Here is a 19,932-nt window from a genome sequence, read left to right on the forward strand (position 1 = left end):
TCCCATTCCAGCTCTAACACTCATATTGAGCTGTAGCTCACCACTCCTTGGTATCACTTTACTGTTACAGTCAGGTTTACATTGCTGGTAGAAATCACCCAACTAAGAGCAGCTTGTAGGGAAAAGAGGTTTATTTTGGTGTGCAAGCTTGAGGGGAAGCTCTATGATGGTGGGGAAAATAATGGCATGAGCAGAAGGTGAACATCACTCCCTGGCCAACATAAGGTAGAAAATAGCAATAGGAGAGTGTGCCAAACACTAGCAAAAGGGAGCTGGCTATAACACTCATAAGCCCACCCCCAACAATACACTGCCTCATGGAGGTGTTAATTTCCAAATCTCTATCAGCTGGGAACCTAGCCTTTAGAACACCTAAGTTTATGGGGGACATGTGAATCAAACCACCATAGCCATAGAATTTAATTTCAAATTCTTTTTCAAAAATTATTTTTAGGGCTGGAGAGATGGCTGAGTGGTTAAGCGCTTGCCTGTGAAGCCTAAGGACCCCGGTTCAAGGCTCGGTTCCCCAGGTCCCACGTTGGCCAGATGCACAAGTGGGCGCACGCGTCTGGAGTTCGTTTGCAGAGGCTGGAAGCCCTGGCGCATCCATTCTCTCTCTCTCCCTCTATTTGTCTTTCTCTCTGTGTCTGTCGCTCTCAAATAAATAAATAAATAAATAATTTTAAAAAATTATTTTTATATGAAGAAACAATATCATAATATACTACTGTATTGGAAATTTTAATTACTATATTTTAAAACATTATTATTATTATTCAAAAATAGCCAAGGATTCTGCTTTTAGGCATATGTACATATCTGCATTTAGCCTCAAGCCTGATGTCAATAGGAACATATAACTTGAGGCTGAAATTTGATGGAAACATGTGAGTTTTATCAGTTAAACTACTATAGGAGCCTGGATAGAGCTCATCTGAGTTAATTATCAAGGCACAGAAGAGTTAAGAAAAAGCAAAGTGTGTCCTAAGAAACCAGGGAAAGGATTGCCAGGCTCAGGGAATATGTCTGGGGAGAGAAATAGGAAACGGGTTGGCAAGAGAGTTTCCAGAGATTTGTGGAAGTAGATATAATATCTTGACACCCATTGAAAAAAAACATGGCTCAGGGAGGGAACATTCTCCCAGTTAAGGCTTCCTGCTCCTGCTCATACATTTATGCATTCCTCTATAAGCAACAGTGGCCAGTTCCTCAGGATATCTTCTGCTGTCTGAACCACACATCTTTTGCTATAGGAATGCACTCTGAACTGTTTACTCCACTAGAAGCAGCCTCAACCAACAGGAGGTGTGTGTTAGTCTGGGCTCTCTAGAGAAACAGAACCAATAGAATGAATGTTGATTACAAAACTGAATTTATGGCTGGAGATACAGCTCAGCAGTTTAGGTGCTGGCCTGAAAAGTCTAACAACCCAATTCAGTTCCTCAGTGCTCAAGAAAAGCCAGATGCATGAAGTGGCATATACATCTGGAATTTGTTTACAGTGGCCCTGGTGTGCCCATACTTTCTCATTCCCTCTCTCTCTCTCTCTCTCTCTCTCTCTCTCTCTCTCTCTCTCTTTCTCTCTCTCTCTCTCCCTCCCTCTCCTTGCAATAAAGAAAATTAAAAATATCTGGGCTGAAGAGATGGCTTAGCAGTGAGGCCTAAGGTCTCATGTTTGACTCACCACATCCCACATAAACAAGACACACAAGGTGATGCAAGAGTGCAATGGTGCACATGTGCACAAGGGGATGCACATGTCTGAAGTTCAATTGCAGTAGCTGAAAGTCCTGGAGTAACAGTCTCTCTCTCATTCTCTCTCTCTCTCTCTCTCTCTCTCTCTCTCTCACACACACACACACACACACACACACACACACACACACACACACACAATAAATAAATAAGTAAATTGGGCCAAACTTTCAAACTACCACATGTAACTTTCTCCTTTTTATTTTCTCCAGTCCATGACTCCAGCCCATAGAATAGTAATGCCCAGAGTTAAGATGGGTCTTCCCACCTCAGTTACCCTAATCTAGATCATCCCTCATAAGCAGCTAATTCCCTAGGTCATTCTAAGTTCTGTCAAACTAACAGTCAATATATACCATTACAACAGCTCTAGAAAGATACTCAGTTTTATTCACTTTTTAAGGATGGAAAGGTTTATTTCCACTAATAGTTCAAGGCTGCAATCCTTTGTGGTAGAGAAAGCACAGTGACATGTGAGGCATTTGGCTATATTTAGTCCACAGTGAGGAAAGAGCTAATAATGATTCCATAATGGCTTTTTAAAAATCCCTTATATTCAAAATAATTAGACTTTCTCAGAATGTTGGTCAATGTTTTGTAATGTTTACAGAAGTGTTAACTTAAAAAAAAATTAATGTTTTATATTTCCTGTTTTTTAGACTTTTAACAGAATCAGGGCTAATTTAAATTTTTATTTAGATTAAAATCACCCAATTTTGATCTCTTACTTTCATATGAGTATATACAAACATATGCCCCCACACATACAAACATGTATATATACCATATGTAAATATATAAAAAGTACACAGACTCAGTAATTACATATCAGCAAAATCTAGCATAAAGCCAATCTAAAAAAGCAAAATGGCTGTCATTGTTTGAGGAAAAAAATAGAAAATAAAGTTAAGAAGAGATTATAACCTGGTCAGATGGAAATTAATCTATATACTGGATTTTAATAATCATTTCACAAACTATGTATATCCAATCAGAAATGTGCTGTATATCTTGATGTATACAATTTTGTCAATCATACCTCAATAAACTGAGGGATCAAAAGGAAAGTAATGTGGGAAGGGAAAATGAAAGAGATTTCAACCATCACATGGGAATATGTGTGATTGTGGGGATGCTGGTTGCTTTGTGGTCTGTGTGTATGTTAAAAATTATTCAAATAAAAACATGAAAATATTATAGAACAAATAATATTATAAATAACCTCTCCAAGTTCCAAGATGTTACTCAAATTAAGATATGTGTCATATGTAAAATTAAACTTACATATAATAAAAAAATCACACCTTAAATAAATTATTCAACTGTACCTTTTAAATACAGGCAATAAGGTATATACCATTTATATCCCAATGAGCTTTACTTTAACCCATAGGAAAGCTCACAGTAGTGTAAAACATTGTCTGTCTGGGCAGTATATTTGTGTTCTAGTTTTGGTTTTCTTCTCCCTTCTATTATAGATATATCTAAAAATATGGCTTAAGTCCAAATATATAAAAGTTTTTATCACCTACATACACACTGAGGTTACATACATAGGAAAATAAATGTTCAGCAAGTTTGCTTCCTTCATCTTTGCCCTACTGAGAATGACCAACTTATGTACATAGGCCCCAGGTCATTCATAGGAATATGAATGGGACTTTCCATCCTGTTGAATTTCTCTATTAAAATTGGTCATCTAATGTAATTCACACCATTCAGCTTATAAAACTCAGTTTGACCAAGACATGAGAAACCAATCAATGTGGGTAATTATTATGTAGTTTTCTCCTATAAAGGTCATGCCTATATAATTAAAATTGCATTTAGTGTTTTTATAGTAATGAGGCCATCTCTTACATCCACTAGGATACTGACTCTTCAACCTGCAGAAACTCCCTCTAGCAACCAATAGATTAGTTGGTGACCATTCAATAATTATGATATACTAACAGTAAGTAAAACTAATGATAGAATGTGTCTTATAGTTGCTTACAATTTACAACATATTTTCATAGATTTTTATCACATTGAAGAATGAATTGCGACTATATGAAGTGCTTTGAGCTTCCTGGCAGAGGTCAGTTGAACTTGAAGCAATTTATGTCTCTATATGATACTCACATAGGTTGTTAACCGTCATAAAAGTCTTCTAGTTATCCTGAACCTTCATAAACAAGACATAGTGAACTAGGTAATAACAAGCAAAATAAATTGGAAAATCATCAAATTCTTTTTTAAATATTGAATAACAATTTTAGATTTGTAGAAAAGTTACAAAAATAGAAGTTCCTTATACTTCACAATCAATTTCCTCTCATGTTGGTGTCTTACATTATTTACATATTTTTGTCACAAACAATAGACCAGTATTAATAAATTATGACTAACTAAGCTCGTTTCATTTTTTTATTAATTTTTTCTCCATATTATCCTTTTTGTAATGTTACAGAATCAAAACTGAGGGTATATATTAGGTTCAGTCATCATGGCTCATTTTTTCTGTTTTGTGAAAATTTCTTGGACTTTCTGTTTTGGTGTTTCTTTCATGTTTTCCTTCTTAAGTGATATTATAGATTTGAGGAAAGAAGATCCCAGAAAAGAAGTATCATTTTTATCACAGCATAGAAAAAGGAGTATGTCATCAACATGATTTATCACTGGTGTTGCCATTGGTCCCCAGGCTGAGTTGTTTTGGCCAGGTATCTTCATGATAAAGTTACTCTTTTGTTAACCCTTCCCAATGCCCCATCCTCTAGAAGCAGGTTGCTAACCATGGTATGCAACTGCAAAGTGGAAACTTAGGAGACACTCCCTCGAATGGGGAGCAGGTCATAAATTATTTGGAATTTCTCTAGTACAGATTTTTTTTTTTCACAGTCCCAGCTCCTTTATTAAGCTTGTATTTGGTAGGCAACATAGTAGAACATATTGCAGGGGCAGAGTTCTAAAGATAATTATTTTTTATGTTCATTTTTATTTAGTTATTTGAGAACGACAAAGAGAGAAAGAGGCAGATAGAAAGAGAGAGAGAGAATGGGCCCACCAGGGCCTCTAGCCACTGCAAACGAACTCCAGATGCATGTGCCCCCTTGTGCATCTGGCTAAAGTGGGTCCTGGGAATCAAGCCTCGAACTGGGGTCCTTAGGCTTCACAGGGAAGTACTTAACTGCTAAGCCATTTCTCCAGCCCTCTAAAGGTAATTTTTTTTATTAATACTAGTATTTAGCAATTTATTTTTAAAGAGGCACATTCTGTTTAAAGCACATAATCCTGTTTACATATTTTTTATAAAATGTTTTCATTACTCTCAGACTTAGTTATGTAAAGAGAATACAGGACATAGACTTTGGAAAAGTTACATTTGTAATGAAATGCATCATCCCAAAAAAGGACAATATATTAAATGTCTACATGTTTATATCATTATAAATTTAAACCTAGATAACTTCCCTAAAACTAAATTTTATGCAGATTTATTTTTGCCTCATGCATTCAATTTTTCAACCATTTAGTCATAGAAGTATAGAAGCATAGAAGTATCACTCATGGGTACTTGTCTTAAATATTGCCAATACTGTGTGATTTATTTTGTTACTCGAATTGTTTACTTTGGGCTTCCATAAGCTCAGTTTTGTCTTCCTGTGGACCTTTGACATGTCCTTTGGGCTTTTTGTTTGTTGGGGGGGCATGGAGAGCACTTTTTTCTAGAATCATCATATGCTATAAACTATTTTCATATGCTCATTGTTCCAACCCTACAATCTCCCATTTCTCTAAAGAGCTCTGGTTCTTTATTAGGAAAAAAAATCCTTAGGTTTTATGCTCCAAACTTACTTTTCAGATTCTCTGTGCGATTTTAAAATCTATACTGGAGTAAATGGAACAGCTGACTTACCTTGGCCTGTAGTTGTTGACAAAAATTGACCTGAGTAATGACTTCTGATCTCCAATGTTTAATTTTTATCATAGTTCCTGCAATGTATCTTACTAATCATTTAACTTTACGTTTTCTAGTCCTTGAGTACTTTACAATCAAATATAAATTAAATAATGAAAAGACTTCAATTAACCAGATAAGCTAACTTTTTTCAGTATAAGCTGCTAAGCTAAGTTTTGCACTTTGCATTGAAACTCAAAGTTCTTTCACCTGGAGTGATGTCTCCACCATCTACCACTTGTATTCTTAAATCTCGGATATCTGAGGTTTGCCTTAAACATGGCATTCAAATTTGAAAAGTATAAGGAGATTTTAAAGCCTAATGCAAGCTTAATAAGCAACGTTTAGCTTTAAGTGCTTTTAAAAATACATGCCACCACATACCAAAAAAAGATATCTTCAAAAATAAAAATAGTTTCAAGGTCATCCTATTCATACATTTAAATATAATTTGCAGTAAAATACTAATCAATCAACAAAAGATAGAAATTTCTAAGCATTTCTACTAAGAATGATATAAAAATATCAGGAATAAAAAAGGTAATTCATTCTAACCAACACTATGTTTGAGTCTCTTGTAAATGCAACAAAATCCCAGTATTTTTTTTTTTAATCAGAAAATAGGATGAATACTTTTGAATCCTTTGTTTCATTATGAATGAGGTATTTTGGGTCCATAATCTTCTATAGTAGAAAAGACCCTAGAATCACATAATCTCATTTTATAGAAAAGAAAATGATTTATCAGACAGTGCTTTACTATTTTCAGCTTGTACATTGAGAAATATTTTTGGAATATCTATGAAATCATTAGCAGCAATAATATTTTTAATGTATTCAACTTTGCTTATCTGCTGCATACTAGTACAATTTCTCAGCCAATCATCAAAACTTTGGAGATATTATATTTAGCCCTATCAATATATGATCTAGATATTTTTGAAAGCATTGGAGCTAGCGCCAGAGACCTGGGTTTGAGAATCATTTCTGACAATTCTTTCATGTCTTCTTAGGTAAGTTACTCAACACAAGTTTGGATTCCTGTTCTTAAGACAGTTCTGAGATCCCATCCAGCCTTAATGTGCTGTGATTCTGTTAGTTTTCTATCTACTCTTATTAACTCCCTTCAGTTTTTATATACCTGTCTATGTGTATTTGCAGGAATAGCTCATCATTTCTTGTTATGCATTTTTTTCTGAAATTCTGTCATATGTAATAGTGGCCACCACTTAGAAAGGAAATCATACCCACTAAAGAATATTGATGGTGGAATATGTGATCTTGTTGCATTACCCTCTGTTTATGCTCACACTGTCATGCATAGCTGAGATAGAGCCAGTGGCAATGCCAGGACTCGAGCAGGGATCTAAAGAAATGAAGAAAATAAGCAATAGACTGCATGTCTTAAACTACCAAGGATGTTATATTTTGAGATAACGGTTTCTTTTTTAATTTGATGTTGCCACATTACCATATGGTCTCTGTCTGGCATTCATGAAAGGGCAGCCCATTGCTTTTTCTTTCTGTGAACAGCAGGAGGCAAATAGCATGACCTATACGAACTGGGCATGAAGGTGTTAACTTGCTTAGTACTTAACTAGAATGTATACCATATGCATACATGTAATTAGCCTTATGTTTTGCACATCCTGACCTTGAGTCAGTTTTTGAAAAGATGATATGATTTGGTTTTGAATTTTTTGCAATGATATCATTTTTTCAATTGAGCATTGTTTTTCAATAATCACCCTCTTATCTGAGTTCATCACTAAGAGAGAAAAATTGCTTCATATTAACTTGAGTAACATTTGGATGAGCTATCAGTCATCAACTGAAATTAACCTGAACATGTCTCCAATGAGATGCAAAGCATTGATGCATGCCAGCTGGAAGGCATTTACAGTTCCATTTTTCCAGCTTCCATGGAAAAGCATTGCAGTGCACATCTGTGAAGGTTTCATAATGATTAGAGGGATATGAGCTTTGTGTAGCCTTAGGGAACCCAGAGCCATTTAAACCACCCTGAAGTGTTAGATATGTGCCCAAAATTAAGCTCAAAAAGTATTTTAATTCACACATTGCAATTCTGCCCTCTCATTTATTATTGATTCAAAGGCTAATGTCCATTTCCTCACAAGCTGCTCAGCTCATTTAAAGCTTCTTTAGGATGGCATTGGCTGCCTGGGTTCCCTCTATTGTAACTATCAACCTTAATTTTGAAAGGACCCTGTAGGTCACTGGTCCAACCCTGCAGTTTTATAACCAAAGAGAAGAGTCTCCAGAGACTGAAGGGATTACATCTACCTTGTGGCAATGTGAGGCTAAAGTCCAGGTCTTCCTCCTTCAAGTTATGTTTAGGTTTTCACAGCACTTTATTTGTTGTTTCAACTATGAACATGTACATCCGGTTCACATGCTGTATTTACACGTCAACACTTTCATGAGCTATGGAAGACCAGCCAAAGGTGATGTGTAAGGCAGTATCAACCTACCCTTGTTCATTTGTTCATTTTGTTTTTGAGACAGAGTTAGTAATTAACTTCCTGTTGCTGGGATAAAACACCTGACCAGAAACAGCTTATGAGCAGAAAGGTTTTATTTCAGTTTACATCCCATGATGTTTCCTCTTGGTGGAAAAAGTAGATGTATGCCTCAGCTGGAGTAAGTGATCTAACTACTGGGCTTGAAGCTGGGCTTTATTACCCCAAAACCTACTATTAGAGACAAACCTCCTCAACCAAGGCTTCCCTCCCAAAGGCCCCACAACCTTCCCAAATTCTTGCCAGCTAAGGACCAAATACTGAAAACACAAGCTAGTGGGAGATATTCCATTCAAACCACTACACAGGGTTTCACCATATAACCCAGGCTGACATTGAACTCACGATCCTCCTCCTCCCACCGTAGCCTCCACAAGTGTTGGGATAACAGGCATACATCATCACCCTCAGCTCACTATACTTTTAACAATGAAGAAAAGTTATGTTTGATCACTGTAAAAGCTGCATTTATCCTGCAGTAGATAGGTGGTTTAGTATCCTATAATGTATGTAGTGCACTAAGATGGTACATTGTAATGGGTAGATTACCATAAGTATTAACCAAACTTGTTGATGTGTTTACAGGACATTAAAAGTACTTCAAAACTTTAATTATACCAATATTCCATATATATATATATATGGGTTTGTTCTAGAAGTAAGGTCTCATTCTAGCCCAGGATGACCTGGCATTCCCTCTGTAGTTGCAAGCTGGCCTCAAACTCAAGGCAATTCTCTTACCTCTGCTTCCCAAGTGTTGGGATTAAAGGAGTGCACCACCACACTTGGCTTCAAATCCAATATTTTTAAAAATAGCCTTTGGTTAATAAATAGAGAAACTTTATCATCACTTGCCAAAATCACATTCTAAAGATTACAAAGAACCTCAAAAGCTGTAAACTTGTTCCTATTTCTAAGACTCCCATGTTTATGGAACTTCAGAGCATAACAATTTACTGTGTTTTTAGCAGTAGTAGCTTCAGACTTTTAGGTTGTAATGAATTTTTGTTTGTTTGGTTTTTTTGTTGTTGTTGTTGTTGTTGTTTGTTTTTTTGGTTTTTCGAGGTAGGGTCTCACTTTGGTCCAGGCTGACCTGGAATTAACTATGTAGTCTAGGGTTGTCTCAAACTCTCAGTGATCCTCCCACCTCTGCCTCCCAAGTGCTGGGATTAAAGGTGTGCACCACCACACCCACCATAATGAATTTTTTTATAGTATGAAAGAATAAGATCTGTGTTCAAATTTCATGTTGATAATTTACCAGCTGTGTGATTTTAGGAAAAATGTCTGAATTTTAATTTCACCAAAAGGTTAAGAAAATATTATACTTTCTAGGATTGTGAGGAGAATTAACTTATAACTTGTAACTCATCTATCATAGAACTTAACTCATAGGAAGTACTTAAAAATGCAGCATTCTCTATGCACTAACTCACGTGATTCCCTGTTCACTGCCTAGAAATCATGTGATTCCCTCTCCACTGCCTAGGAATTATGCAATTATTATCTGAACAGATGGTATTCAAAAATATCAGAATACAGACCTTAGGAAAACAAAGGAAATATTACATCTGGTGTTGTCCTCATAGCTTCAGAGACAAAAATAAACTAATGAAACAAGCACTAATATTAGGCAAATAATGAAGACCAAATGAGTAGAGCAGGTTCAGGTAGATGAGCTAAATCTGGCCAGAAGTTAATCAGGGAAGACTTTAATGACAACTCAATTGAATCAGGCAAGGAAAACCATACTATCCATGAGAGAGAAAAGCAGAGGACTGGGCTTGTACTGGCGAGAGGCAGACCAGACCTGCAAAGCTAAGCTATTATGCTTCTGCTATTCTCAACCTGAGAGAAGGTAAATCCACATACACTAAGCATCAGTGCATCAGTACATTAATGCTGTGCAAGCCCTAAGGATGGAAAAGGAGAGTTAACAGACATTTGTCCTGGGTGTTATTACTACAGCAGCAACCTGGTTTCAAATATTTTCTCTTTTTAGGTTTTTTTTATTATTTTATTTATTTGCAAGCATAGAGACACACAGGGAGGGAGGGAGGGAGGGAAAGAGGGAGGGAGGGAGGGAGGGAGGGAGGGAGGGAGGGAGGGAGGGAGAGAGAGAGAGAGAGAGAGAGAGAGAGAGAGAGAACGCATACATGGGCTCAAGCTATGCAAACAAATACCAGACACTACCACCATTTCTTGCATATGTCTTACATAGCTGATTTAGCAACTGAACCCAAGCCTTTAGGCTTTGTAAGCATTGCAAAGGACCTTCAGATGCATGTACCACCTTGTGCATTTGGCTTTATGTGGGTACTGGGGAATCAAACTGCAGTCCTTGGGCTTTTCAGACAAGCATCTGAACCACTGAGCCATCTCTCCAGCCCTAGATAGCTTTTGACTTTTGTCTTTTTATTGAGAACGTCTTTGTATGAACATATTGCCTAATAGTCACATTCCCATTGAGTTGTACTCTTATGTTCCCTTCCCATTCCACAGAGGGTCCTCCTCAGTGGAGTTATCAGTATTCACTGTGGGGTCATGAATTCACAAGTCAGTCTCTGTGGGGGTGCAGTCTCTCATAGAACCCTTCCCTCCCCATGGCTCTTATATTCTTTCCAGCCCCCCTCCCACCATGTTTCCTGAGCTGAGCTAGAAGGGGTGTTATAAGTCTGTTATGTTAAGCTCTGGGCAGCTTCTGATTTTCTGCATTGATGAGTCCTCAGCATATACCACAATCCCCCTGGAGGAGGTTCTCAGGGTAGCAGTGAGACCAGAGCTTATATTAATCCACTAATTCCTGAACCCTGGAAGCTGTGATAGAGATGACTCATCTTCAGCTAGGCAGTAGGCTTTCTATTCTTGTGACTTTCATCTCGAAGTTTCTACTTGAGGTACTGAATTCCATTTTACCTTTAGATAAATTATGTCATTGAATTCATCAGGGTGGCCTTAAACTCTCAGCAATCTTCCTACCTCTGCCTCACAAGTGCTCAGGATTAAAGGCATGCGCCACCATGCCCAGGTAAAATTTATTTATTTATATTTATTTATAAGAGACAGAGAGAGTGTGTAAGAATGGGCATGCCAGGGCCTCTAGCCACTGCAAACAAACTCCATACACATGTGCCACCATGTTCATCTGGCTTATGTGGGACTTGGAAAATCGAACTTGGGTCCTTAGGCTTCACAGGCAAGCACCTTAATCACTAAGCCATCTCTCCATCCCTGGTCATTAGTGTTTCTGGCTGTTGATGATGTCTCTCTGTCCTGATCAATAGAAGTAAGCCAGCTGCTTCTGCAATGATGGAGCTTCTACTGGATTCTTTAATCCTGCAATAATCCCTTCCTCCCATAAACTGCTTCTGGCCATGTGTTTGTCACAGCAACAAAAGGTAACTGCAATACAAAATTGGTACAAAGGAGTGTGACTGTTGTTGAGATGAATCTGACAAACCTGATGCAACAAAAAGTCACTGAAACACATAGGATTGCCTCCAACTCCCCATGTAGCCAAAGATCCTCTTGAACTTCTCTTCCTTCGGCTTCCACCTCCCAAGTGCTAGGATAATAGGCATGTGCCACCACAGCCCGTCTGCACAGAGGTGAGGAACAAACCCAGGGCTTCATGCATGGTAGGCCAGCACTATACCAACCAAGCTAAAGATCTAAAAGAGAAAAGTTTCTTCCAGTAAATGTCCTTAAAAGTTACACACTTTTATCTTTTATTCTCAAGAGACTATCAGTAAAACGTAATGACTTCAATGCATAAAGGATATTAATTTATCCCTACTGCAAACCATTGTCCCATATATCATTTCTTCTTCCCCTAAGGTGTTGGAATGGAATATAAATAAAACTTACAGTATTTATTTCAGCATACAACTCCAACATTAATGTGACAATTGTAAATTATCCCAGAATTTCACAATGTGTCCAGTGAGATCTTCTACCAAAGTGTTTCATAAGTAGATAAGATCAAAAATTGCCAAATACCATGTTCCATGCCTGGGGCTTTACCGTCTACGTGAGCATATGAAAATCTCTGTAAAGGCAATTTCACTTTCTGTAGGTTTTACTGCTTTTAGTCTGCTGTCTTGGAAACTTTTCAATCATGAAAGTTTTTCTTAAGGCAGCTATTAACATTTTATAGAACTTGTGTGCTACATAGAACACATATTAGGAAGACATTCTGAAAGCTATAAAGCTGTACTACACACACCTAAAATTCACCAATAAAAAGCAAAGCATAAACTTCAAGCACAAGCAGGTGTCTGAGGGTCAGAGAGGACAACAAAGGCAGCATACAGACAATCACAAGAGTATAACAAAGTGAGTCTATTTACAGAAAGGAAAACAAATGTCTTTCATGCACTAGTGGAGGTATATCATATATTAAAAACCAAAAGAATTCATAGTAATGAAATGCTGATTTCTCTAGAGGAAGACATATTGAATATGTGTGTGTGTGTATACATATGTGTATATATATATATATATAAACTTTTGAGCATATATTGCAGTATAACATACACTTCAGAAATATTTCTATGGAAAATAAATTTAAAGGTTTTGCTACTCAAGGAAATTCATTATTATAGGATAGCTTTATCCAAACTAATAAAAGAAAGTCCCTAAAAACTGTAATGATTATCTTACCTCAGAAAAGGAATTATAAGGATAATGCTAAATATACTTAAATTTAAACCCTGAGTAAGATGGGTTTAGACTGTACAGTTTTAAATAAATGAGTTAGAGAAAATTGCACCATCAATGGATGCTGACAACAATAGGATTTTAGCTTCCAGTGCTGTTTAGATGCTATAGTGAAGGGAGAATAGAGCCACTAACATGCTCATCCCTCTCCCCACCTCTAATGAATTAGCTGTAGAATTGCTCTTGCTAAACTCAGGAAAGATATATGATGCCCATTTAAATTTTAATTTGTCTGAAATGCTCTAAAGGTTAAATTATATTAAACATATTTTTATTAAGGAGAAACTTTGAATGGATACATCATGTGTTGGCACTATCATTTCCCTTCTCACTGCCCCCATTCTACTGAGGGCCCACCTCAGTGGGATACTGGTATTTACCATGGGATTGTGAGTTATAGCTGTGAGAGAAGCAGTCAGTTATTGTAGGGAGACACTTTGTGGCTCTTACAATTTTTCCACCCCCTCCTCCCCAACACTCCCTGAGCTGTGGTAGATATATTTTAAGCGTATTTCAGTGTTGTACCTTTAGCAGCTTCTGGATTTCTGCTTTGATACGTTTTGAGTGTCCTATGTCTGTTTCCATCATCCTGGTACTGGTTGTAGGCTCACCATGCTCATCTCCCTAATTCTTCTGTAGTTTCACCTGGGTCCTAACTTTTTGCAAGGGATGGCTTATGTCCTTGGTTCTAGTTGCCTTCTGAAAAAGAAAAGCATTCTCCAGCGCAGATTGAGGTCAGCATAGGTTCAAGGAGCATTGTTAATTAAGATAGATTTTGATGGGTGTAGCCTCTCTTTTGGCCAAAGACTAGTGGGAGCTTCTCCCTGGAGTCCATAATCTCAGTCTTCATAGGGTTAGGATTCTGACAGGGTTCCCACTCCAGCTATGGATTCCTTTCCACTGAATGGATATCTTAGCCAATCAGAGAGCCACAGATTACCCACATAGGCTGGGTGACATTGTTGCACAGCTGTATACTAAACATATTTAACTTTGTATCGTGTTATATGTTAACCTAATAATAGATATTAACATGGTTTAAATAGTTAAAAATAACTGTAGGAGGAAAGTGGGTTTCCAGGTTCATAGCACAGCCTTGGAGAAAAGGGACAATTAGGTACTTAGACATATTGACACAGAAGAAAGGAAAATAGACTATAAACTTGCTAAGTTCTGGTCACTGGTTAAGGGTATCTTACATCCTCAGAATAGGGCTCTTGTTAAAGATGGTTAAACTGTGTTCCCTGAGGAATGAACACTGTCCTTTGAATCTACACTGGCTACCATATGAGCTAAATCTTTCCTCCAAAACTCAAATGGTGGAAATTTGATCCCTACTGTAAAGTTGTTTGGACTGAGGACTTGTAGAAGTGTTTGAGACATGGGAGGATTAATGTCATTACTAAGGGGTTGGATTCCATAGTAAAGAATGAGTTTCTCAAGCTGGGCATGGTGGCACACGCCTTTAATCCCAGCACTCGGGAGGCAGAGGTAGGAGGATCGCTGTGAGTTCGAGGCCACCCTGAGACGCCTTAGTGAATTCCAGGTCAGCCTGAGCCAGAGTGAGACCCTATCTTGAAAAGCCAAAAGAAAAAAAGTTACCTGATAGCATTTAAAAACTAATTAGGAGTGAATTGCCGAATGAGTTTGTGGAAATCTGGGGGTCCTGTTTTCCTCACATATTCTTACCACCTTATAGTAATAGCTCCAAAACTGAGACTACACCTCTGAGCACCTCTTTGTTATAGAAGGTCAAGACTATGTCCATGCTATTTCTAGCACTCCTTTGTGTACTTTGTGAACACATTTTCTCTATTTACTACAAAAGTAACAAGTAGAGGCTGATGCCGAGTACCTATGTCCTGTCTTCAATGTGAATTTGTCACTTTGAAAGTAGAAATGATTTCATCTGAGACATGATCCCAATAATTTCTCATAATGACACTGGAAACCTTTATACTGCAATCATTAAAATTATTAATCATATACAATTTAGTATACAGGATAAATGCATTATTTCTTGTTGCTAATGATTTAGATACAAAGGCAAGTAAGTAGCCTTAACATACTCTTGTTCAACTGAGAGGCTATAGAGATAAGGAAGATGTTTATGTAATTATAAGCTACCTAGATAAATATTTGTGAAAACATACTGAGAATCCATATTAAGCATATTCTTTCACTTTAAAATAGACAATTGACTAACTATAGTCTTTATACACAATGCTTCCCTTGAACTAGTAATAAGATGAAATCTAGATCACACATTATTAGAAAGAGGAGAAAACAGCAGTCTATGAGGAAACAACTGGAGAAGCATTTTCTCTTTTGCTGTTACTTTCTGCCCTTGGGATATTCACACCACAGTTGGCCCCTTGAACTCTAGAATATTCATATGCTGACACATGTCTCAATATTAATGGTGCCATATCCTCCTAATTGGCATGACTGATTGATGGAGCACCTCTAGGATTCTGACAAGGTTACCTTGCACACTGGCATTTTATTGCTTTGTTTCTCACTTGTTAATTACTGTTAACTACCATGTCAGAATATTTTACTTCAACAAAGTGTATCTTACATATATATTATTTTGTTGGCTTTTGTATTATTTCTTTATTTACTCTAAATACACACATGTTCAGATCAAGCAATGAAAATGAGGCATTTATAGGATATTTTACATTGTATTGTACATTAAGTATATTTATAATTTTTAAATAAAATGAATTTTTCTCCCAGCAAGATAAAGTAAAATTATAAATATATAATATAATAGCCTTCTGTTGGTCCTATTCAACAGAATTTTTCATATAAAGAATTTCCATATGAGCAAGCTGTGTTTGAAAATCTTTGAGTTAAGTGTTATCTTCATACTCAGAAGAAGGAAAGCTCTTTTGTTATTAATAGTTTGCTAATTAGTAACTTTACTAACTGAAAATTTAATTTTACTTGAGCTTATGGTCAAGAACTCCCCTGAACTATAAGAAGAAGCAAATCAATTATACTTTATAAGAATAAAAATATCTACAACAATATGATGATTGTTGCTCTGACATCTTAAGTTAATTTTTAGAAGTTGTGATTTTTTTTTTTTCATGACCACTGACATTTCTGATTCCTTGGAAAGACTGAATACAGACATGCCACAGGTCAACCGCATGTTAAAGAAGAACCCAAGCCCACATTCTGCAATACATAGTCCAAGAAGTCAAACGCCAATCTTTTTAGCAACTGGCCCCAAAGTGGCTAGGATTGCTCTGTAAATGACAGCTTCCCTCCTGCCTGAACCCCTGCTACAGAGTTCTAATAAAAGTCCTGCTGTTAAAGACTTGTACTCTACTGTGGCATTTTGGGGTGGTGGTGAAACTTTGAGAAGTAGTAGCCAGTGGGAAGTCTTTAGGCCACTGGGCCTTGAAAGTGATTGGGGAATCTAAGCCTTTCCTCTTTCTACCTTTTGCTTCTTGACTACAAAGTGAGTCATTCACTCTGCCACACACTTTAACCATGTTCTCTACCTTGCCACAGTTCCAAAGCAGCAGAGCTAAATGATCACTGACTAAAAATTACAAAACTAGGAGAGAAATAACCCTTTCATGCTAAGTTTACTCTCTCAGGTACAGTAGCAGAAAGCTGACACAACTTCCAAAGGACAGTCATAGAGAAAGCAAAACACACTTACCTATCTCACAGGGCACTGAACTTAAGTCCCCTTCCAAAAGCCTCCAGTCAGACTATACTACAACCTGTTCTCCATACCTGAAAGCCTTCCCACCATTCTGATTTTGCATTTCTGTCAAACACAACTCAGTGTGGTTAAAACACTTGCTATACAAAGCTCTAAGTAAATACCCTCTGCTATTTATTTATGTGAATAGCCTTTATTTCCTCACTTGAGTGTAAGCTCATCTTTCTATAATATGAAACTTTTTATGGATATACATTATGTGACTCTTGGCCTCAATAAGTGGATGTCTTTGAGGAGTGATTTATGTCAAGGGTCTGCAGATTATGGCCTGGGAGCCTCATTCACAGCAGCAGAGCCGAGACCAGAAGGTCTAAAGTCAAAATTAAAAGCTTGAGAGGTTTACAGCCCCTTCTATAAAATGTTTGACAAAAATGGTTCAAGTTGGAAATAATTTGCAAAGAGAAGATAAATGCTAAAAAAACGATTTCAATGAAAATGACCTTTGTGTAGAAAAGGAAAAAAATGTAACCTACCACATGACTTAACTGGGATTGGATCTTACAGGTATAAAGAATGATACAAATCCAGGCGTAGTGATACACACCTTTAATCCCAGCACTCGGGAGGCAGAGGTAGGAGAATTGTCATGAGTTCGAGGCCACCCTGAGAATACAGAGTTAATTCCAGGTCAGCCTGGGCTAGAGTGAGTCCCTACCTGAAAAACCAAAAAAAAAAAAAAATAAAATAAAATAAAATAAGAATGATACAAACTAGGCATGGTGGCTCACACCTTTAATCCCAGTGCTCTGGAAGCAGAGGTAGGATTGCTATGAGTTGGAGGCTACCCTGAGACTACATAGTGAATTCCAGGTCAGACTGGACTAATGCAAGACCCTATCTCTGGGAAAAAGAAAAAATAAGAAAAGTTCCAGGTCAGCCTGGGCTAGAGTAAAACCCTACCTCAAAAAAAAAAAAAAAATTTTTAAATTTAAAAAAGAATGATGTAAATGTTGAATTCATCTAAGCAAAGTTACATGTTTATGGAGGATGGTGAGCATTCAGAGTGAAAGAAGAGCTTAATCTGAATCATATATAATGGAAACTCAATAGATAATGGCAAAAAAATGAAAAAATTGAGGAGCAACAATTAAAAGCATATTTAGACACCACTGTCATCTGAAGTAGTCATAATATTTGCTTCTGGAGGTGGTAGAGAAGCCACTAAGAAAGAAAATGAGTTAACCCTGCTGTATGGACATCAAGTTTATACAAATCCTAGACTCAAATTACTTGCATATGTAATTTTGAAAAAAAAGTAACACAACTAAATAATCACTTAAGTCTGCCATATCATAAAAATCCTTCATAAAATTCCCAACAGTCAACGTTCTTGCTTCCAGGTGGGTTACGATGGCGGCTCCGAACGGACACGCACTAGTTAGATCTTGAGACGGGCGCCTGTAGGATCCCCTTCATCCCCGTGACCATGGCGGTGTTCCACGACGAGGTGGAGATCGAGGACTTCCAGTATGAAGAGGACTCAGAGACGTATTACTACCCCTGCCCCTGTGGTGACAACTTCTCCATCACCAAGGAAGATTTGGAGAATGGGGAAGACGTGGCAACGTGTCCTAGCTGCTCTCTCATTATTAAAGTGATTTATGACAAGGATCAATTTATGTGTGGAGAAACAGTTGCAGCCTCTTCAGCCAGAAAAGAATTAGTTAAATGCTAGGAAGTTGTCAGGAAGTCACATCTTGAACAGAGGAATGAACCCCAATGGACATAGCAAGTAGACAGTGACCACTTTGTCACAGGACAGCTATTTCACGTTGCTCTCTCATTCATGTGGCTCTTTTCATCAGCTGCTGAGTTCAGCCAAAAATACAAAAGTGAGCCCCTGGAAATCATGCTTAGACCTTGGAATTGGAAGGATTCCTAATTATCTGAACTTTAAGGAAGATCATTTGGAAACAGTGCTTTCTCATTCTACCAGGTGCACCACTGTGATATCTTAAACCTAATTCATTATCTGGTAACATCACCATCTACCTCAGCCACTAAGGTTTTTTAATTTAAAAGATAATATTTTTGACGTGGTTATTACAATGATTAAAATGAAAAAAAAGTCCCAACAGTCACTTTAGCCTTAGACTGAGTTGCCCATGTGTATTTAATTTTTGCACTAAACCATGGTTAGAAAAATGATCCAACATGACTAATTCACATGATCTTTGTGTTGTAATCAGAAACAATTGGCTCTGGCACTTCCAGTGCCAGAAATTGGTTACACTCCACATTGAACTGTTGGTCAAAGAGTCCCCAAACCAAGACAAGCTTCTGAAAAGCACTTGATTACTTGTCTGATGTAAAAGGTAAGACCATATTGTGGAAAACACCACAAGCTGCTGACACAGAGCATGAAGAGATCATGTTGGAATCTGAAAGGAAGCCAGTGGGGTAATGGGCTCCAACATAAACAAGAAGGGGATCCTGCTATACAAAATCAGCCAGTTGGACAAGATGTACATACCTATGCAATAGTAGCACCCAACCTACCAGAGGCTCTTTGATTGGCTGAGACCTGCTCAGAGGGAAGGAACTCATAGCTGGTACAGGGAACCCAACCCGAATTCTATGGGGACAAGGATCATGAACTCCAGTGAGAAGCTCCAACTAGTCTTTGACCAAAAGAGAAGCAATACCCATCAAGATCTTTCTTAATTAACTATGTCTATCCCCTTCCATCTATGCTGCTCTCACTCTCTTGAAGAATCTGTTTCTTTTACAGAAGGAAGCAAAAACCAGTGACAACAAAAATCTATCAACATGACAAGAAAAACAAGGAAAGATAGCTGGGTCCCCCTCTCATGAGATGATCACCTCTTGCACATCAGCCAGGGTCCAGGTGAAACCACAGAGGAAGTGACTACTTCAGCAAGAGTGCTGCTCTCAAGGCGAGCCTGACACCCTGTGCCAGGGAGATGGCATTACACACTCAAAATGTATCAAAGCAGAAACCCAGAAGTGGCTGAGAGCTCAACACTAAGATCAACTTATAACACACCTGCCACATCTCATGGAACATTGCAGATAACAGGGACAAAATATTGTAAGAGTAGCAGGACGGGAAGGAATATCCAGAGGCATTGCCCCCCCACCACAATGACTGACCACTGCTCTCACAACTCATAACCTATAGGCCCATGGTGAATACCAAGAAGCCCATTGAGGAGGACCCTCAGTGGGAGAGGGACAAGGAGAAGGGAAATGGTACCAAAACATGATTT

General features: G+C 37.7%; 1 protein-coding gene across 2 annotated transcripts; it reads left to right on the plus strand.

The window, feature by feature from the left end:
• Window positions 1–18,128: 18,128 nt before the first annotated feature.
• LOC101611467 (DPH3 homolog) lies at window positions 18,129–18,377 on the plus strand. Of its 2 annotated transcripts, XM_045130519.1 has the most exons (2): window positions 18,129–18,260; window positions 18,312–18,377. In XM_045130519.1, exons 1-2 carry the CDS (start codon window positions 18,129–18,131, stop codon window positions 18,375–18,377), a joined length of 198 nt encoding a protein of 65 aa, XP_044986454.1. The 2 variants fall into 2 exon arrangements, with proteins under 2 accessions (XP_044986454.1, XP_004655982.1); XM_004655925.2 differs by having other exon boundaries at window positions 18,129–18,377.
• The last annotated feature ends 1,555 nt before the right edge of the window (window positions 18,378–19,932 follow it).

Source organism: Jaculus jaculus, chromosome 12 (assembly GCF_020740685.1).
Source record: "Jaculus jaculus isolate mJacJac1 chromosome 12, mJacJac1.mat.Y.cur, whole genome shotgun sequence".
Taxonomy (NCBI): domain Eukaryota; kingdom Metazoa; phylum Chordata; class Mammalia; order Rodentia; family Dipodidae; genus Jaculus; species Jaculus jaculus.

Excerpts from the sequence above, each read along its gene's own strand:
- LOC101611467 (XM_004655925.2), top strand. The coding sequence starts at position 18,129 with ATGGCGGTGTTCCACGACGAGGTGGAGATCGAGGACTTCCAGTATGAA.